A 22,310-nucleotide genomic window follows, 5' to 3' on the forward strand; every position below is an offset into this window, starting at 1 on the left:
TTTAAGGCTCAATTGAAATAAAATTGTGCCAATAAATATTTTGTAATGCAATGAATCATGCATGTCTAGTTATGGCATTAGCATCGATCCTGAAATGAGCGGAGTAATATCAACCATTTCTTAGGATGTATTCACACTCATCCTATATGGAAAAAGTAGTAATTTTGTGTACATTTGCTAATAATTGATCATGGTAATTTCCTTGTGGGGAAACCTTTAGTCATGTGGGACACCTATAGCAACAAATTTGGAATCAGTATGGAAGAAACTAGTACGCAGAGAAGATTATATAATAGTGTAATTAGTGGTTTTAATTTGGGTGTGGGCACAGTAGAGTCACAGTTACATTCTGATCTCACTCATATTTTTAGGCTGTTATTTTGCCTATTTCCAAATTGTCCACTTCCAGTTTTAAAATTGGTTTCTAAAAGGGGCCAGTATTGCCTTATTTTCTTTACTAAAGGTGAATATTTCAGTCGGAAGCGTTAAGTTGTGGTACCTCAAAAAATTCTTAGAAAGCATGCTTGCATCAAGTGTCTTCTTTCTAGTTCCTTAAATAATTACCAGTATTTCCAGCAAGATCTCGAATTTTACCTTTTGGGAAGATCGTGAAATATTGTACAATACAGAGAAATGGAAATACTAAAACAGGTGGCAACTTGGTTGGAAAAAGTCGGGCTCGTTTCCCTATAAAAATGCAGGATAAAACGAGATTCGGGATAATATTTTTGGAAAAGGCCACAATGATTAATATGAATTGGTAACATAATGTTAGAGTTCGGTATTCCAATTAAGCATATACATTTTAGTTGTTGACAATAGTCAACTAGTTATGGAGAACTGGTTGGCATAAGTTATTGTGTATGCATGTCCTAGTGGAACCTGTAATAGAAACAACTGCGGTGAATTGCTTCAGATCTAAACTTGCTTTTATGTCTGGTGAAATTTTATGTGCCTGAAGGATTGAGAGTAGCTATTAAAATTACCAAAATATCGATATAAAACCCTTTGAGCAAAAGATGCACCATAACCCCCCCCCCCCCTTATAATGTCACCTAAACTGACGAGGGATACCTCTGAACTACATGACTATCTTGAATAGACTCATTCCTTCAAATACTGTTCCCGCCCATACTATTTAACTACCTCTATTTGTATTTATACTTTGTTAGAATTAATTGGGTAATGACTTCACAAGGCAGCTAGATTTTAATTTGGGCTCACTTAGTTTATCTAGCGACCCACATAGAAAAAGGATTCTACCGAGGACCATAAAAGTACTTACGTTTTGGAAAGTTTATTTTGATTTTTTTGAGCTGCTAACAGGACTTAACTGACTATAAGTCGAAACTGATTGTCATCAGTTAAAAGAAGGAACTGGATTCTCGCCGGTAGCTACGCCTTACCACATTCATTTGTATTTGTTAGAACTTGAATGCGGTATTGTGTTGTACTTCATGCCATCGGGCATGTGGTACCGTAATTGCATAACGATGAACATTGTCAATGTCCTTAATTGAAGCATGGGACTAAAATTATTTGATACACTGATTTTTGATTGTGGAGCAAGGAAATTATAGTATATACGGACACAATCTGTAATAGCATTTTAAGTGGGGTGGTACACCATGACTTCCCTTGAACAGGATTTTGGAGTAACCTCTAATGTTAAAAGAAAATCGGTGAGACTAAGCTGGAATAATAGGCATTCAAGAGCTCCCACAGAAATTAAGAGATTGTCTATATTGGGTTTTTATTCGATGAACTCTGAATACAAATTTTGCGATGATATATCGCAGCTGCGATATCTTACCCTACCTCATGATCCTAGTGTTTTCTTCGATTTGAAAATGAATTCGGAGAGAATTATACGAAAGATATTAACAACTAACGAGTTGAAATTGGATTCAATTTTCAGATGGGTTATTTCCCACGGCCAAGAGCACATGCATTTGGACAAAAGGCAAATATATTTATTATTAATTCTAATTAAAAACAAAAGTTCTATTCCCGCTGATAACAACAGCCGTTTTCGTTTTAGGTCACCTGATTTCGTGACATTTAGGGGAGTGCTGTCGATGATAATGTCTACTCCGTACGAAAAATTTGAAGGTTGGATCGTTTGTGCAACCAAGTTTAAAGGTAATAACTAACCCTCTCCACGTAATTGAACTGCTATTCCTACTCATTATATACCTGGGGTATTCAATAGCACCCCAGCAAATGTATTTGTACAAAAAGGGCCATGAGGGGTAATTCACTTCTTTCATATTAAAGTTTTACCCCTAGGAAAAATTTTTTTCAACCGATCAATATGGTCTCGCATTTGTCTGCGAACCTGCCTACATACCTATGTATTTTTTATGGGAGATTTGAAATAATCTAATGATAATAATATCTCAATGTCACTTAATGACTGAAAGTAATGATAATACGAAACATTAGTGTTGTTGTTTTCAGATTTCTTGGGAATGGCCATTGAGTAAATAATAATAAATTACATTGCTTCGCCCGTTGAAATGCCAAAATCTACAGGGAGTAAAGTTGATACACACATAGGTAAACTACTTGAGAATGAAGGTTAGAGAGGACATGTCATAGGCAACCTCCATATCTATAGGTTGACCCACCATCCATAACCCTGTGGATGCACTTTTCTCTGTTTATGTATTTTCTCACTCCAGTTGGGTGGTCCCCCAATTTTTCAATCTAAATCTTATCCCTATTATCCTTTTATTTTGTACCCAGTGGAACATGGGGTTCCTTTCTGACTATAAAGCCTCAAGCTAACCAATAAATTGGTTACTTTATACCTCAATTTCTAAGGACAACACCCTTTAATTCCCTTCCAACTTTGTAAAGCCATAAACAGAGTAATCGACCCGAAGGTCGGTTTGGTAGGTGATGGTAGAGTTTACCTATTACTAAACCTGACGGTGTGTGAAATTCACACATCAAGGTTGGAGGGCCAGTTCCTTTCCCTGTGCCGGTTATGGTTTCCCCGAAAGATCTGGTACCCGAAAAATTTCCGTGCTACTTCGGTAATGGGAGTACAGAATAGAAGAAAGCTCTGGCCATTACTTTTTAAGCATGCCAGAGATACATTATCAGCTTTTTCAATGAGTAAACTTACATTTATAGGTATTACCCTGAAAACAAATTGAATGAGGAATGCCTCATTCAACAATTGGATCTTTCAATGTGAAATCATCAAATCTGTTTCAAAACTAATTATGTGAATTTTTGAGTTTCCTGAAGGGCAACTTATAAGTGGTTCCATATTTGAAAATATCAAAAGAATTTTGAAATTTTTCCCTGCCACCTTCAACTCTGTAAGAGACGTTCTTAACAATTCACATGCCCTGATTTTCACATTTTCAGAGGTCCATGAAATTTAGTAATGCATAAGTTTCAATATGGCTACAAATATAAGTTTTATCTCTTATGAAAAGCACTCATTCTTTTTTTCCATAATATTGTTTTAAATTTTGAAAAAATTTAGTTCCATCCAAGCCCAACTATAGAAATTGGTCATTTTCATGGTGAAAAAGGTTTATGTGGACAGCAGTGCGACAGTTGAAATTTATAGTTTACAGTTGATATAATTTAATTTTGTCCTTTTACCTTCTTAGCCAGAATAAAAAATTCTCCTTTAATCATTCATTTAAATATCATCCTTTTTAATGCAATTGTAGAACAACTACCAATGCATAAAAATTACCTCTGCATAATCGTTTTGTTTCTTAAAAATGTTTCAATTATAATTTTATCTGTTAATGTATTTTTGATGAAGTAAATTTTGAAAGGTTAAATGCTTACCTGTGGACCATTTTTTCAGTGATACTCCAGGCGTTTACCTCATTTAACCTTTCAATTCACATGTTAAAAGATAATGATGCTTTCTGACTAAATCACTGAATATTGTGCTACATTTCTGTGAGCAAACATTTCATATGCACAGGATGTTGCAGACAAACTTCTTTTTTTAAAGGGGTTTTACTTTATAAAAAAGGAGGTTATGTTGCCGCACCCTGTAGTTGAAACATCAGGATATTTACCTTATTAAAATTATTTTGATATCTCAGGAACAATCTACCTATGCAGGTATGACACTCCACAAAAGATCAAGAATGAAGAATCCAGGACAACTAGAGAAAAGGATATGTGTGATTGGGGTTACAAATTTGAGCAGTTTTTACTTTCTGGTAAGTATTTTCTCTTTTAGTAGATATTATTTTGTTTAAGTTCATAACATTTATTCTGTGGACTGTGAACTTTTTTTGTGGGTTAAATCATAGGATTAAGTATGTTTGCTTCTTGACTGATTTAGAGTTTTGAAAGGTGGGCACAATTGTGATTATTATTACTGCTGTTCATGAATATGAATCAAGTTTTTTACATGCCAGTGACTTACAATGCAGGTGAAGGAATTTGCAGAGTTGAATGCCAGAGGGAGACCTGGAGTCTCTGCCTTGTTCTTTACTGAATTTTCTAGATTATGCCTGAAAATTGTGTGCCTGAACCTGCCTACCTGAAAATTCTAACCACATCCTGTTTGTGCTATGCAGCAGCCTCATGGATATTTAAAGAAACTCAATCTATTCCCAATCCAGTCATCAGTTCACTTACATGACACAAGATCAGATCACAATCTTGATATAAACCATTGTCTAAGACCTGCTGTCAATCTGACAATTTTGCAATAAAAGTTTTGTACAGGGTCCTAGGCAAGGCCTACTCAATAAGCTACAAAAATGTCATTGAAAAAAAGTTGTGCATCAAACCACTGCACTCTATCAATGAGTATTTTGAGCTGGACTTAGAAGCTACTGAATTTTATTTGTTGTCCCATTCTTAGCTTGATCGCCATCTTTTTGTATCATTGTACTGTTTGATGAAATCAACATGGAAATACAAGTGTATCAATGATTATCCACAAGCTATTCTGTACCGCGAAGGAAGGGAAAAATTTTCCCAGTTGGTCTCTTTCAAAGAAACGACTTTTTTGATGAAATAAAATTAAAAAAATAACCAGAGTTAAAGCCACCAATATAATTTGTTCAAACAAATTACCCTCATGAAATCTGCAGGTGTATTTTTCATATTTCATTTAAATAAATTTCTATATATTTTCAAGGAAGGTTCAAGTGCAGCTAGTTAAAATGGCAAGCCTTAGAAAGTGATGGATTCTATTTCATCACATGCTCAATTGACGCCAAATAAAAGTAAATGCATTCCATATTAAATTGTGTCCTCAGGTATGGCAAGCATTCTATTGACAACTCCTCGTTGTTTTGAAGAGAATTCTCGCTTTCTCCAACCATTTTATTTCATGAAGGACTTGTAATCTTACCTCATTAGCTTACATCTATCGCTCGATGAGGGTGAGCGCATTTCATCCCACCATGGTCGTCCCCGACCTAGTTGAAAGGAAAATAAAAGGGTGAATGAGAGCAAAAGAGTTTTTTTTTGCTCTTGGATGCTCAAGCACCCACTTGTCAATGCACTGCTTTCAGCCTGAACATTAAATTGTTTTGCATTGGCTTGATTTCCTCTCTTTCAATTACAATAATAACCTTCTGAAATGGGCTCATCTATCAACTCATGATCAAAATGTAGGGATTTCCAATAACATTAATAAAGAAAGATGTAATTGTGGACAATCAATCGAAGAAAAGTAAATATTGTCTGATGGAAAGGAAACAAACTATGCAAATTTCACTTGAATAGAGATTTATTCACGACCCGGGTTTCAAACACTTAATGTCATCTTCAGGTGACATTAAGTGTTTGAAACCCAGGTCGTGAATAAATCTCTATTCTAGTGGAATTTGCATAGTTTGTTTCCTTTCCATCATGGATAAATTTCACAGTGTTAACCCTAATACCGTTTGGTTTGTTAAATATTGTCTATTTGGTTTGAACATCTCAATTAGTAGTGGTGGCTCATTAATAAGTATTGCAGAGCTGTGGCACTTCTTTGTTTTTTCTATGAGAAACACCTATCTTTTGGTAAAGTAAAATTTTTAGTCTTAATTGGGAATTAATAAACATTCTCACAGTTCAGACTTGTAGCTTTTTTCAGCACTGCAAGTCAAAACCATATTTTATCATGCAGAGACATAATTTGAGGGCTTAGGCAAACCAAATGGAGTGGCCAACTCCTGTCCCATTAGAGTTTATTGAGAAGGGAGAAAAGGAGCAGAAAGAATGTTAAATGAGAAATTGGGCTGCAATTTGCCAGAGTGCCTATGACCAAATCAGCCAAAAAGCAAAATGATATTAATGAAGCTGGCCCAAAAAGATTTTGTGCTATTAGGAAAGGAGCGTGTGGATGATTTGTGATGGTAGGGGATGTGATCTCAATGACATTATGGGATCTTATACAATGTAAATACTGTGCTATGACTTTTTTAGGGCTGAAGTTGGGCATTACTGTTTCAAAAACTGCAGGTGGCAGTCAGTCATGAGTTAGTGACAACCATAGTGGAGCATCTGAGAATGTCTTCAAAGTGTATCTGAGTTTTTTAGGGTAAAATTTAGCAATGCAGGGTAACAGCAAAATTAAAAGCAAAGGACAACATCTGCAAAATTTAGATTAGGTTAAACCTCCTAGTATTGAAAGCAATTATCAAAAATGTAACTATAACCTAAATTAACTGTGGTTCCTTTTGTTACTGTAACTCAAAAAAATGCATCAATTTCTTCTCAGTGCTTTCTTTCTGGTGGTTATGTTTTATGGAATGTGAATGAATAGCTTGGTAACTTCCCCGTAATGTAGGAAATCTGCATACTAAATTTTTTATATTGGCACACACACTTGATGTATTTTAGACTAGAATGGAGTAATATAGATAAGACATTCTCTCCCTGCATTGAGACCAACAGCTGCCATGCAATGAAGCTTTCCATTGCAGGAAATAAAATTGCCACCTTGTCTTAGTATGACTTGTAAGATGTTTATAAGAGAATTTAACAAGCTCAGAATATTCTCAAAGAGAGATAACTTGAGAAATTAGGATTGAAAAAGCATTGTAGACTTAAGCTATGTGTTCAGCACATCACTATTGACACCATCAGCAACAGATTGCAAAGTTTAATTCTTTTGTCATAGTGTCAGCATTTTGTGTGGTATTATGGAAACATGTTAGACTGCTAATTCTTACTAATGGTCAATTACGTTTTCTTGTTAGTTTTTGATGATGTTATTTTCCCCCTCGCTGAATATTTCGACAAATTAGTGTTGAATTCCCTTTTGAAAAAATCTTTCTTGGGGAAACTAATATAAGATTCATGGTTGAAAAACATGTACAGTTGTTCGATTGGATCCATCTAATTCAGCTTAATATTTTAGAAGGCTCATCATTTGACAGTTATATGATAATAATTGATGTGAGTAAATTACCTGAGTGTGGAATTATAATTTTTATGGATTAAATGCCATTAGTTGCTGACATTGAAATGGAAGAAATGGCTGTTCACAGCAGGGGAGTGATATCTCACTGGGACCAATGAATAATCCATCCTTCAGATAACCAAACATGGGATAATCAGTACTGTATAGTACTTTATGATGCAAAATAAAGTGTAATAATCCTGGAAGACAAGGGTGCAGTTGGATGAAGTTCTATGTACTGAAAAAAATGCTTTTTTCATAACATGTATTTTATTATAATAGTTCTGACCTAGGGCTTCATTACTTCTTTCTAAAATCCATGCATCTGTGACAGATTTACGTGTTCTCCAAATTTAACTCTTTAATCTGACACAAATTTCCTACTTAAAAAGCTCACCTAGTATTAGGCCCAATGGCATGCAAAATTCACATCAGGATAGGGGGTCAGTTCATTTCTTGGTGCCATCTGGTTTACCAGGAAGTTCTTGTATCTGAAAAATCACACAGCTTTAGTGAAGCTAAAAATGCCCAGGTTACAGACTATATGATTATGAAAGAGTGGAGTTTAGCAAAAGTGTAACTTAGTAATCAAAATTATAATTTAAACATTCATTTTTTCAGAGCAACCCGGAGGAACTCCAGATGTTGAGACTCCAAATAATCAAAATGAAGAATTCTCCTGTGTGTTTCAGGCTACTATAGGGCCATACAATTTGGTTTATGCCGCTGAAATGGATGGAGTTAATCTGAGGTTAGAAATAAAAGTAAACAATACAACACCCAAACAATACCCTTTTATGTCATATCCTTTCAGGTTGGGCAAATTCAAGGAAGCCTCATATTAAGTCATGTCTATACACTAACTCCTGTTTCATATTTCCTCACCAATGACCCATCCTCTGTAAAAACCTTCATATTTGTTCATGTCAATAATTTCAATGCTGGCCATATTGCCTGCTTTCAATACAGGCCATCAATGACTTGAACTATCAATACCTGTACCATGTTTTTATCTTTAAACTCTGCATCAATTTTCATTTACAATGAAAACTTATTTAAGTTATCCTATCTGATGAGATCATATATTTTATGCATGTGTATGATGTTAACTTCTTGTTTTCTAGCCCTCACATATGCCTTCATTTCCCTTTTTTGTAATAGGAACTAACAGTGGTCTGACAAAACTTTCCGGCCAAATTCCTCCCTCATAAATACAAAGAATTAGTCCATAACAACTCCTCCTTGTACCTTTTCCTAAACCTTTGTGTAGTTTCACTGGAATGATGTCAACCCCCATCATCACATTTCATTTCAATTACATTAATGCCTTTTTTATCTCACAATTGAGTAAACCTGGTCCTAAGCTATCCCCATGTACATCATATTGTCTTTCTATGTCTTAGCTCGCTGATCTTATGTCTTTTCCATATAGTTTTTCTATATATTCCTTCCATCTCTCTTGAATCTTCCCTGGTTCAGTTAATAACCTTCTTGACGTAACTTCAATTGTTTTCATGGATTTCTCCTGGTGATGGTTTCACCATGCTGTATAGTGCACCAATTCTGCCCTTTCTTGGTAAACTTTCCATATTCTAACACTGAATCTTCCTCCACATTTCTTTTACTCAATTTGTTTCCTTTGCATGCAGATGCAATCATTCGACATCAACTATTTGCCCTATTATCTAGAAGATGGACAAAATTAAGGAGATAGATGATTCAAAGGGAGTGAAAAGTGTATCAGTGCAATAGTTATATATTCTCAATGATGTTGAAAGGTTGCTTCACATATGGATAAACAGAACGCAAATTTCAAGAAAGCTATTAACGAGAACATCATTTGTGAGAAGGCAAAGGTGATTTTCGCTGACCTCATTAAGAAGATCCTAGGATCATCAATTACCCCAAAAGAAGTATTTAAGAGAAATTTTAACAATAGGTGGTCCAAGGACTTTAAGAGAAGGAATAGATTATGAATATTTTGGGAACATAATAGAAGGTGATACTGAGGAGCAACTGCATGAGCTAAATAAATAGGAATATATGGAGAGGAAGAACTTTCAGGGAGTTACCACCTGGGAGGGAAGAATGGAGACTTCAGTTAATCACTTCTCATATTGAAGTGCTGCTGACTATGAGCAACCAACTATAGAAATCAAACCCTTACCCTGTACCACTTGTGAATCATCGGAAAGACATGGTTCACTGAAAACCACACAGTTTGCATTTAGCTAAGAGTGCAATGAGGCATTGCCCAAATTTTAAAGGTAGACTTCCCATTTACTAATCAATTATTTTGCCCACAGCTAACTTACCCCTAATAACCTTCGCCATTGCAATTTCTCACAACTTTGGTAGCGTAAATTCTTTTAATTGCTTCACGTGTGTGAGAATATATCCTATGTCCAAGGTGTTTGTCCTGTTATTCTTCTTAAGTGCACCATTGTTACTGGTGAATCAGTGTGTGTCTTATAAGTTTTTTTACAAGTTCTTTGCAGTATTCTTGGGGATATTTTGCTTATAAATTCTCACAGCGTATGTTCACAGTTGTGACAACATGAGGGAAAATATCATGCAAGTAGTGATGCCTTCTATGGGCGAAACAGAGAAATTTTCAGACCACCCTCAGAAGCCCCTCTTCATTTCTGCATTCATCTTTCCACCCTTCATTCCATCCAACATGGATATCCTATTCCTGCCCCTTCCTCGTTTTTCTTATATTCTCTCCTCTATAATGGTCTTGAATATTCCATTCCCTATCAAAACACCATGAATCCATCTTTCATACCTCCTTTGGATTTCTCCTAACTATCATCTCTCCTCCCTGACCATGTTTAGCACTTTCTAATTTGTTTTCCTTTCTGGCTATTTCATCTCTTCCATTTTCTCTGACCCTGTTCCCATGCTGTACAAAACTATGCTCCATATTTGACTTTTGGTAAGCCATTTCTTAACCTCCTTACTCAATGTCCTTGATATCAATTACCTCCTCCTTGAGAAAGCTTCTTTGCACAATGTGATTCTTCTTATTATGTCCTTACTACTGCGATAATTTTTAGCCAGAAAATTTCAAAGATAGGTAAACTCTTCTACCTGCTCTAATTTATAAACCCCTTCTTAAATATTTAACTTAGCAGCCTGACCACCATTGTGGATATCTGGGCATTGAAAGAGTTTTGAAACTTAACTGATTCTAAAGACCTAATCATCCAGAAATCAGACAAAGGTAATAGATGTGATTCTGTATGGAAGGGGCTACGTCAGCAAATTCAAAGGCATTAATTCTGGTGATAACATCTTGAAACCACCAAAAGATATTACCCTGTCCTTTTAGAATGCAGGAAAAATGGTGCATGCGAAAGCAAAAGTTTTCAATAGGCAGGAGAAATTCGAACTGAGTCAGATGAAACCTCATTTTTCCCAACTTTATGGCTTACCTGAATTGCCTAAAGATAGTATTCCCATCAGGCCGGTTGTTTCCCCCATATCAGCTCCCTCTCACTTTTGCTGCCCAATAAATTAAACCAGTGTTTTGTTATGACACATTCTTCAAATCTAAATTTAGTATTAAGAATTCAAGTCAAAAGGAAATAATTAACTTTCTGGGCCTCTGCACATCAACATCAGGTGGCCATCATGAGTTTTCCGTGTACTATATACCATCTGATATAGACCATGTGATAGCCTCTGATTCTTCCCACCACCGTTCCCAAAAGCTTGAACCCGTCCATTCCTTTATTTATCTCTAGATCAGGACCATACTCCAGTAAAAATATCAATTGTGCCCTTCAAAAACCATCATGAACATCACCTCTTAAAATGACTACAAAAGTGAGCTGATAGACAATATGCTCCTAAAGAAAATTTTCCCCATGTCTCCCATAGGCTACACAAAAAGTGATTTCCACCTTACCACACAATCCCTTTTATGGGTGTGAAGGAGTTGGAGAAGCTCAATAATTTGTTTTGTTCCTTGGATTATTTTCAATTCAGGAATGGAGGACCGAAGTTTGCTGGTTTTGGGGATGATTCCAAGAGATTGAAAGAAATGCTTAATGATGGAAAGGCTGAATTTGTGGAATTAAAGACGTCTGCTGATGCATCAACAAATAATCGAGAATGGCAGAAAATACGCAGGTAGGTTGTGTGAAATTTGCTTCACAATTGATAGTTAGTCGTTGTTTTGATTGTGCCATTTTGGCTACAAAAAGTTAGCCCTAATAGGAGGTACTGTTATTCTGCCTTTTCAAATGAACATAAAATTAAGTACAATCATCACTTTTTTAGTTAATTGTATTAAAATTATTCGTGTGTTTTCAGAACAGTAACTTGTGTAAATGTAATCAGTTACTATAATAGTGAAAAGTTAAAGCTTCATTGCATTTATTAAGGTAAATATGTAAATTTTGTTTAAATAATGAGAAAAAGCAACAATATGATTGTTTTATGAATTTAAAAAAACTTTTATTAAGCATTGGAAAAATTTCATTAGGAAGCTATTAGTGATTACCTGTACATTATGTTGTATTATTATATGTATAACACTTATTTTTAGTTAATTATTTTAATATATTCTCTCCAACCATTGTGTAGGTTCAAGTCACGCAAATGGTGGGCGCAATGCCAATTAGTGGGCATTGACAAACTTATATGTGGCTATAGGGACGAAGAAGGAATTGTGAGAAAGCTGGATGAGTTTTCAGTTAGAAAATTGCCACAATTAGGGAGGGTAAGTGTTACCTGTAATTACTAGCTTGAGAGTTTCATTCTTTGTATGACATTTCACAAGCATTTTAGGTATAATATACTCAATTTTGGCATGATGTATGATAAAATTAATGAAGTCCATGTTTAATAGAAGTCAGGATTTAGACATTTTTTGTTATTTGTTGTAGTATTTAAATTGCCATTATAAATTTAAAAGTAGCCTAGTCTAATATTGTGTATACCAATAGACCTCACAAAGAATTCAGTGATTTAGTGAAAACTTATCTGAATATGTTCATTACTATTAAGTAAACAAAGAACTAAAGATATTTGGGTGGCATGGCAGTGAATAAAGATTCAAAACCACCGGACTCAGAAGAAATCTGGGAGATAATCATGAGCCTCAAGGGCAATAAACCTTTTAGAATTAATGATGTAAGGTCAGAAATTTAAAAACTGGGTGGGGATAAAGCTATGGAAGGAGCACCTGACGATATAGAAAAGGTATGAGAAACAGAAAGCATCCTAATGGATTGGAAAGAAGTGCTGACGTAACTTTTATAATGCACAAAATGGGATAGAAGATTGACATCAACATTTACTGAGGAATATCGCTACTGCCAGTCACTTATAAAATATTGTCCGGGGCACTACTAAACAAGCTAGAGACACAGAGGACCATTTGATGGGGAAGTAACTAGCAGTGATCTGGATGGTAGATTGTTTACGGAACAAATCCTTAACCTCAAGAGTATCCTGCAGACGAGGCTGATGGGGAATATGAACACAGCACTGGTCGTAATAGATTTTGAAAATGCATATGACTCTCATCAGCAGAGAGACACCGGAGGATTTTGGAGTGAATTGGAAGATCCAGAACATTATCTTGACACAAATGCAGACATTGTCTCTGGGTTGAGACCTAGGGACCTCATAATATTGACCTCATATTAGATATAGTTTGGGGTGAAACAAGATGGGGTGTCACCGGCATTCTTCAACTTAGTCCTGAAGCGGATAATGAGGTCTTGGGAGAAAATGATATAAATGGAAGGGATTGGTGGGTAAGATGATAAATCTAAGAAGAAAGATGGCCGCAGAGTAAACAGCTTGACCTTCACAGATGACCTCACATTGATTATGTAAGATAGTCAGCCAAGAAAGTGCTTAAACTGTTCCATGAAGCAGCTAAGAATGCAGGGCTGAGGCTATGGCACCAAAAGATGGAATATATTGAAAGCGGCAAAGGTGAGGGTGGAGACCTGAGGAGAAGTATGGCGAAATCTCCAGGGTCAACTAATTCCGATACTTGGGAGAATAAATCCAACCTACAGGCTGGGTAAGCAGATGAACAAGGAAAGGACGAATGAGCTTGAGATGGCATCTAGGCTCACTGTGGGCAAGTTTAGCATGAAAAACATCTTGATCAACCCTAAAATAAGGCACTACAATACTGTGGTGAAACCTGAAGAATTGTGTGGCACAATAAGAAAACTAGGAGAGAAGGAAGTTTTGGAAAAGAAGAAGAAGATCCTGGGCTCTCATATGACACTAACCAAGATTTGGATTAAGTTGAGGGATAAGCAAGTACTTATGGGTAGTCTGTAGAGGTCATTAAGACGATTCACAGAAGGACATTGAAATTCTATGGACACCTGAAGAGAATGGAGGATAGCAATTTTAACAAAAGGGTTGCAGATGATGACCCTTGAGGATGAAAGAAATGTGGAAAGACTTAAGCGAAGCAAAAATAATGGACTTACAGAAGGAAGGTCCTCAGCGGAAGGAAATATAATGGTGAATAGATTCAGTTGCAGGAATAGATTGAAGGAGGCAAAGAGAAAGAAGAGAGTGATGACAGAGGATAAAATAAGGAAGATGAGCAAGAGAATGAAGGAAAGAAAAAAGGGCCCAAAGTGAACAAATATGACTTAAGCTTGAGATTGAAAAGTTCAATATGGTTAAAAGATGGGCAAATTCCAGAGAAGAAGAATGCAGTTTTCATTCTTCTGCAAATTAGTACTTGGATGCAGGAGAAAGGTATTCTAATCCATAGAGGATAGGACTACTAGATGGATTGCCAGGGTTCAATATGCAGAGCTGTGCTATTTTTTGGGACTAGATCTTCCTGGTACACTTCAAGTTATAAAGGATCTGGTCCCCCTGCCTGATGTGTGCATCTCACATTATTGGGCTTAGTATGAGGCATTAGGTGAGCTCTACTCGAGCCTATCAAATCAACCTTCTGGTTAATTATTGTAGTTATCATGTTTAATGAAAGTTGTAAATTTTATCAAATTATATTAGTGATATTGGGGAAATTTACAAATTCTACTTCAGAAATGTACATTATTTATTTATTTTTTATTGAGTATTTCACCCACTATTTCTGTTATTTTTCTACTCCACTAATCTTCGTTTTCTGCCATTCAAGAAGTGATGTTCTTTCCCTGTAAGGTTTGTCTAGTATTTCAAAATAGTAGGGGATCGGGATTGGTGCGGTGGCTATCGTGCTGGCTTCCCACCCAGAGGGCTAGGGTTCAAATCCCGGTGGTATTGAATATTTTTCAGAGGTATCTCGATCCCTACTTGAGGTGCTTTGTGGAGGGCATTTTGAGTGACCACGCTGTCCGTCGGATGGGACGTTAAGCTGCGGACCCCCTAAAGAGTAGGCTAATGCTGATGTCGGGTTTCTCTCCACCCTTCATCCTTTCCTGTCCATCCCCTATGGTGCAAATGACCTCAGCAGTCTGTCGCCTCCCCTAAATACTACTACTACTTCAAAATAGTATGTAGGTGTTCTCTCAACTTAAGCTGTGTTATTATCCACTGAAACTCTCATAAATAACTCAGTATAATAAGCATTGAAAATCATGGGATATATACTATAAAATAGTTGAGTTTGATATACCATTATTTTTAAGAAGCCATGTGACTGTGAAGAATAATGTAATGTTGTCTATTTGTAGGAAACATTATTACATCAGATGTTTTGAACTATTATTTGCATTGCTCTGCAGTGTCCAAATTCAGGCATTCTTATTCACATTCAAATCATTAAGCAGTAGCAGTCATTTAAATTTTATCTTGGTCAATGAAAAAATTCTGTCTTCCTGTGGTAAAGTTCATTCACTGAATAAGTGGTTGTTAGGGGAGGTCACCAACAGCTAAGGTCATTTGCATTCACTGAATAAAAAGTGGGAGTTCATTGAAGTACATTATCAACTGCATGGGTTGTCAGTAAGAATGAACTGCCTTTCTTGATTGTATATTAAGTCAAAACACCTCTGTGATCAGATTTATTGAAGACCTTTTTTTCATTTCCTTGAAGTTCATGTGTGTTATCCAAATTTTCATGAATACTTCAAAGCATTTTCAAATTAATGAAATTAAAGTGCTTGTTAGTTTTTTTTCTGACATACTACCTTGATCAAAAATTTCCCGGAATTTATTCAGAAAATTAAAAATACAAGTTTATTCATCTAAATCTATATTGTCCCCTTCAAAGTAATCCCCATCGACTGCAACACACTTATGCCAGCGCTTGATCCAATCCTCGAAACATTTTTTATATTCGGTTTTCGGTATGTCCATCAGTGCTTCCTGCGATTTTTCCATTACTTCCTCTCGGCTGCTAAAACGCGTTCCCCGTAATGGTTTTTTAACTCGATTGAACAGAAAGAAGTCACAGGGAGCCAAATCAGGTGAATTCAGTGGCTGTTGGATGGTATTTGTTGCATTTTTCGTCAAAAAATTACGAATAATGATAGCACTGTGCGACGGTGCGTTATCATGGTGCAACATCCACGAGTTTTCTGCCCACATTTCTGGTCTCTTTCGGCGAATTGCTTCACGCAAACGTCTCATAACGCCCAAATAATACTCTTTGTTTACTGTCTGGCCTTCTGGCAAAAATTCATGATGCACTACACCGTTGTAATCCATGAAAACCGTCAGCATTGCCTTCTTTTTTGACTGAAAACGACGTGGTTTTTTTGGTCTCGGCTCATTTGGTGAACGCCATTCACTTGCCTGATGTCTGGATTGCGTGTCGTACTCATAAACCCACGTCTCGTCTCCAGTAATGATCCTTTTGATGAATGTGGGATCGGATTCAGCCTCGCAAATCATGTCTTTTGCGACGTCAACACGGTCTCTTTTTTGCATGAAATTGAGGTCTTTTGGAACCAACTTTGCTGCTACACGACGGAAACCCAAATCATTAACCACAATGTCTTGGGCGGATCCATAGGCAATGTTCAAGTCCTCCGCTATTTCTCTGATGGTTAATTTGCGGTTATTGACCAACATTTCTTTTACTTTATCAATTTTTTCACCGACTTTCGATGTCGATGGTCTGCCACTGCGTTCATCATCTTCGATTGACTCACGACCACTTCTGAACCGCTCGTGCCACTGGTAAACGACCGTTTTTTTTAGAGAATCGTTGCCGAAACACTTTTCCAACATTTCCAACGTCCGTGCGCCACTAAATCCGTTTTTTACGCAAAATTTAATACAAGTTCGTTGTTGCAAATTTAAATCCATTTCTGAAATTGTAAAAAATCGCCAACACACACAGAGATAGATGTACTCTTGGCTACGTAACTTTTGCAAATGTCAAGTTATGACACTAAGATTTAAAGGGAATATCAACAACAGATGTACCAATTTAACAAAAAAAACAGAACTCAAATCGGAACGATGGGAGCGCCACACGGTGGTTATTCCGGGAACTTTTTGATCAAGGTAGTAAAATGAAAATGGGTTTATGATTCAACACTTAAGTCCTTTTTAAGATGGCCAAGAAAAGGTCAGGGACCTTGGAAATAGCATCTAATTTTGTGTCATTTTTTTACCAAGTATCAATACAAAAACTGAGCTAGTGTCTTTATTTCAGTAATAAGACTTAAATATATTTTCAACAAGTCATTACCTCTCTCATTTCAAATCTCTATAATTACTGCATTTTTTGTCTTTTCAGGGCTTTTGGGATTCAAATGTGTGCATGGAATATTTAGTAAATTTTTTAAAACTCGTTGTGGAGCAGGTTTCTTCTGGATATGATGAGCAGTTATGGATGTTTACCTGGAATCCAAAGGAATCAAATTGCATACAAGTGGAACTGTGTGATCGAAATTCTCCATATTCCTTTTTGCACGAGTGGGTCATTAATGGCCTTAAATCCAACAAAAGGAAGAATGAAGAGTCAGTAGATGATTCAGCTGGATGTAGTTCCAAGAAAACATAACTGAACCAAGAAGCTTTATGTGAAATAATTGACCGCAAAAATTTCAATATAATAGAAAAGTGTCAAGGGTCAAATATTAAATCATTAATGCAAAATGTACATCATATTCCATGCTTGAAAGCAAGAGGTGTGGAACTTGAGAAATCCAAGAGAGCAAAATACTGCCACATTTTAAGAAACAGAAAGGCTTTTGATGTTTATGGGGTTGCCAGATGTTAGACACTCTGGCAGAAGTGTCCTTGGATCACTGGTTGTCATTTTATGCTGCTAAGCATCCTATCCCTGCTGTTTTACGTTGACATCCATTCTTATTTGTATGTATTACAGAAGATACCCCATTTTTTAATATCATAACCCAGTCAGCAAAGTTTCATGCTGACTCAGTGTAAAGACCATGTAAAGTTGAGTCTGGCCCAGTGTTAGACACCTCAGGGTTCATGGAACAACAAAAACCTCTAAAAGATACAGGAGGATGGATATTTAACTTACATCCCCTTCCAAACCTGGAATTTTTGCAAGTATGGCTGAATAACCCTTTCTGTCTCAGATCTCTATGCATGCGTTAACAGTGGTGGTGTGTGCTATGTCATTTGTTGAGAGAACAGATCAACAGCATGGTGAGTGAACCCTCAGCATCTCTCTCTTCTTATTCATGTCCAATTGCAATGAGTGAAAGAAAGAAGGATCTGAAGAATTCATTACTAATTTCCCACCTTCTGGGACACCTTCTCTTCCACTAATCTATGGTCAGAAATGAGAAAGAGGGAGGAGATCGGTCAAAACTGCATATTGGAATAGTGAGTTTAAAATAAAGGAATGAGAAAATATTACCCTGCAAAGAAAATGGACAATTTCAACTGCAGTCCATGATGAAATTATGAGGCAAAGATTGGAATATCCTACCCTGCCATTCATTCTCTTTTGTCATGCATGGAGTTCTTTCCTGCCCCATTTACGTCTTCTCTTTCACTTTTGTTTGGAATGGGAGCTGCCCTAGGAATTAGAAGATTTATGATGTAGTTACTTAGGTCTGCTTGAGGCCTTCCTCCTGCAGTCCTTGGTTTCATGAGGAGAAGAATAGATGAAATAATTCAAAGTATTTGATTATGTCCCACAACCAGCTTTTTAAACAAAACAAGTAGAAGCATATTCATCTGTACTTCTCACTGTTGAGTTACTCTCATTTGGTAATTAACTTCTCGGTATCATGAAATGATTCCATTTTGCATTGCTTTAAAATGTAATCAGGCTGCCTCCTTATTTGAAACTTGAAAAAGGGCAAGTGAGAATACCAGCCTGCACATGTTCATCAGCTAATACCTTTGAAAGTCATCAAAGTAACATTTTAACAGTAGTAGTAACTTATTTCCTCAATTAAATGATTTCCTTAAAGGATAGATTCTGTGTGAAATCAAATTATGATACAAATAATTTAGCATTAAGGTATAAAAAGCTTGTCTGCGTACTGGAATTTTGTTTTATGAAATTTCTAACGCTCAACTGCTGGCGATACCCTTTTTATATGATTCACAATTTTAAATTGCCGTGTGAATATTTTTATCTATAAATGGCATTGCACCCATTCAGGGTCAACCAGAATATGCACGTATTTTATATAATATGCATTTTTAATGTTTAAAGTATCAAGAAATATTTATTTTTAGTGGATATACCAGTCTGCATGGACTTGCTCCAACATTTGTTTTGCATCTATTACAGCACTTCCTTTCCTTTTTTGGGAGTTTAACATTTCACTTCATTCTACTGATTGTATATATATTTTTTAATTGATGACGGACTCATTTTGTATGTCTCAAATCCTTAAATGCTCAGGATGATGGCATTATTCTGTAGTGTCAACATATTTCTAGTGATACCCCCGTATTTCAGTGTTGATTTGTAAGGTATGAAGCACATTTTAAAAGTAATGGCAGGTTGGTAATAAATGTATTGCAATTGAAAAAATTAAAAGTTCATTAGTGGTTCCAAATGCAATACTAACTTTTTCTACATAACCACCATTCATTTAAAACTATTTTGACTCTATGAAACAAGCTTCTTCAAGCCTGCATAAAATTCTGCTGTATGGCATTGCAGCCTAATTTGCACTGAGAATTTCAACTTTTCAATTTCATCAAATTGTTGAGGTGTTAGTCAGGTCGAGGTCTAGGAAGTGGTGGTATTTACAGGGTGCAAAATCAGTACTATAAGGCGGATGATCAAAAATATCCCTTCAGAATAATTGAATTGTTTTTATTTGGTGGGCAGCCATGTGCAAATGTGCATTATCATGACGAATATCTATTCATGACCCAAGTATTCCCTGTTATTGGTTTGGAATGGCTTGGTGCTTTTCACCAAGTAATTCGCTATAGACTTTTGATGTGATGGTTGTTTTAGGCCCCATAATATCAACCAGAAGCACATCTTGGCAACACTTATCATTGTGCATATGCACAACAATAAGTGTTGCCAATCACCATACATGACAGATGGACCCTTACTTTTGGAAAGTGCCTTATATTATTTTCTTTAAACAAAGGACTTCAACAGTTTTCTTGTAATTTTGTATAAAAATTAAATATTAAACAATTTTTTTATATTCTTATGACAAATTTCTATCATTATCTATGTACTTTTTGTATAACTAATTACTAAAGAATCTTACCTCTTCCTGATGCATCACTTCCAAGAATCCTGCCTCTGCAGCAGTTTGAAAACCCTGCCTTGGTGCAATAAATTCAACAGCATCTAACTGCTAGTTGTGGAAGATGGGCCACAATACCAGATGCTTCATGAAAACCATACCCCATAATGTTTTCAAATGGATATTGTTGGCCAGGAGGGTGGAGGGTTCTCCATGATGTTTTACCAAATGACATGACGTAAACAAGTATAGTTTCCATTATTGAAATAGAAATAAAGACTCGTACTTTTCCACAGATTTTATTATACGGCACGACGCGTTTCACCGACTTGCGGCATCATCAGGTACAAATTTGCAAAACAGACAGAGCAAGCATCAGAGTGGGGGCGGGGAGGGTTGGAAGGATCCTTCCAACCCTCCCCGCCCCCACTCTGTCCTGAGGGTATATATGCTTGCTCTGTCTGTTTTGCAAATTTGTACCTGATGATGCCGCAAGTCGGTGAAACGCGTCGTGCCGTATAATAAAATCTGTGGAAAAGTACGAGTCTTTCTTTCTATTTCAATAATGGATATCAATTACTTCCACGAAGTGAAGCCTGAAACAATAGAATATATAAGTATAGTTTCACTTATTCTCTTTTTGTAATCTTACTAAAGCTTAGCTCCATCTTTAATTATTTGTGTCCATAATTACTGGTGGTGAATTACAAACGCTGGACATGAATCCCCTATCTCACAAGGTTATTGTCTCACTCTAGAGCCAATCCTTCCGATTCCATTTATGGGAAGAAAATTCTTTTGCACATCAGCCCACTTAGCTTGAAGAAATTATATGAAATCATCAATAATAAATAGCTGAGTGACTCCCAAGTGTATGCACACAGCAGAAAAGTTTGAGCCCAGCCTAACTTTGCATGGTTACAAGTTGTAGGACTGGTGAATGGTTTTGGAGTGGGACATCCTATTTAACAGGCCACTACTGAGTGGTATTTAGTCAAAATCGGGATGGTTGAGCAGTTGTTTTAAAATGTTATAGAGTATAATAATTCTTAGTGGTTTTTATTGCACTTCCAAAGTTCATCATTTAATGAACATGAATTTCCACAAAGTTAAACCAGAAACCATCAAATTCATCCTTTAATGTTAATCACCCCATCATCTTGTGTGGATGATCATAGTTAAGTTGTAATTAAAGGCAATTTAAAGTTTAAAAGGATTGTGTAGGAGTGTGCCAAAGTGGAGTTTTTAAGTTTTAATGGAAATAAAAAGGAAGGAGAAGAATGTACAGATAGATAAATAATAAACTTAGGAGAGAAAATAATAGGGTCAAGGAAATGTGGTGGAAAGATAAGTGTGATATTTTGGAAAATTTCAAATACAATGATAAGTAGACCTATATAAGAAGGTAAGAGAATTATCTGGATGTACACGAAAGCAAGGTAAAAAATACAGTAACAGATAAGGCAGAGAAGTTGTTAAAAAAGAAGATATCAAGATAGAAAAAGTGCTAAGGGAGATGAAGTTTATACCTGTATAATATCCCACCAGAATTACGAAGAGCTAAATTCTTGCAAGAAAAATGAAAGGTTTTCTTCTAATTTATATGTTGTATTCATGTAGAAGGTATTTGGCCAGGGTCCTGATTGAACTAAGGCCAGGGTTTGGCCTTAGATCAATTTTGATCCCATCCTGAAAAATTGTAAATCAGTTAGTTGATGTGAGAGCAATAGGATGATAAGTTTATTTACGCATGCAGCAAAGGAAGTTTGGAGAATCATTAATCAAAGGTTGCAGTGTAGTGCAAACGAATACTTAAGTGAAGATTGGTATGGGTTTAAAAAGAGGAAGGGGGGCATGATTGCACTGAGGTGATGAGAACATGGATAGAAAGTAATATGGGGAATAATCAGAATGCATTTGTGCTTCATGGATGGATTATGAGAAGGAATAACATAGAATGGGTTTTTGGATAGAGAGGAAGGCAAAAATTGAGGTCCTGAATAGGGTGAGCAATGAGAGTCCCTGGGTGAAAACTGAAAAAGGCAGAGAAAATACTGAAAGTTATAGGATACTGAAGGCTTGGATGAGAAGGGTAATGGGGGTAGAGAAATGAAGAGAGTAAGTAGGCTTTCTAGACAGAATGAAGGCAGGTGGAAGTTACTTAGACATGAAGAAAGATATCATGTAAGAGAGAAAGAGGAAATTCTTATTAAGATGTATAATTAAATATTCATTGTGGACTGTCCAAAATTAACCTTAAATTGACAGCATGCCTTGAATGAATCTCCCTTGGAAAACAGGTGACATGG

The 22,310-nt window shown here is 36.2% G+C and overlaps 1 protein-coding gene across 2 annotated transcripts; it reads left to right on the forward strand.

The window, feature by feature from the left end:
* Positions 1-1,451: 1,451 nt before the first annotated feature.
* Positions 1,452-19,890, forward strand: LOC139691916 (decapping and exoribonuclease protein-like). Of its 2 annotated transcripts, XM_071589857.1 has the most exons (8): positions 1,452-1,682; positions 1,919-1,963; positions 2,042-2,142; positions 4,086-4,205; positions 8,018-8,147; positions 11,390-11,533; positions 11,990-12,125; positions 17,088-19,890. In XM_071589857.1, exons 1-8 carry the CDS (start codon positions 1,666-1,668, stop codon positions 17,352-17,354), a joined length of 960 nt encoding a protein of 319 aa, XP_071445958.1. In that variant the 5' UTR covers positions 1,452-1,665; the 3' UTR covers positions 17,355-19,890. The 2 variants fall into 2 exon arrangements, with proteins under 2 accessions (XP_071445958.1, XP_071445957.1); XM_071589856.1 differs by having other exon boundaries at positions 1,452-1,963.
* Positions 19,891-22,310: the final 2,420 nt, after the last annotated feature.

The sequence above is a fragment of the Hetaerina americana genome, unplaced genomic scaffold, assembly GCF_022747635.1.
Source record: "Hetaerina americana unplaced genomic scaffold, ioHetAmer1.1.p SCAF_4, whole genome shotgun sequence".
Lineage (NCBI taxonomy): Eukaryota > Metazoa > Arthropoda > Insecta > Odonata > Calopterygidae > Hetaerina > Hetaerina americana.

What these genes read in the sequence shown, in the direction of transcription:
- LOC139691916 (XM_071589856.1), top strand. Translation starts at nt 1,629, where the DNA reads ATGACTTCCCTTGAACAGGATTTTGGAGTAACCTCTAATGTTAAAAGA. An exon ending in ATGGATGGAGTTAATCTGAG is followed by an intron (nt 8,148 to 11,389) that starts GTTAGAAATAAA and finishes TTTTCAATTCAG; the next exon opens with GAATGGAGGACCGAAGTTTG. An exon ending in GAATGGCAGAAAATACGCAG is followed by an intron (nt 11,534 to 11,989) that starts GTAGGTTGTGTG and finishes ACCATTGTGTAG; the next exon opens with GTTCAAGTCACGCAAATGGT.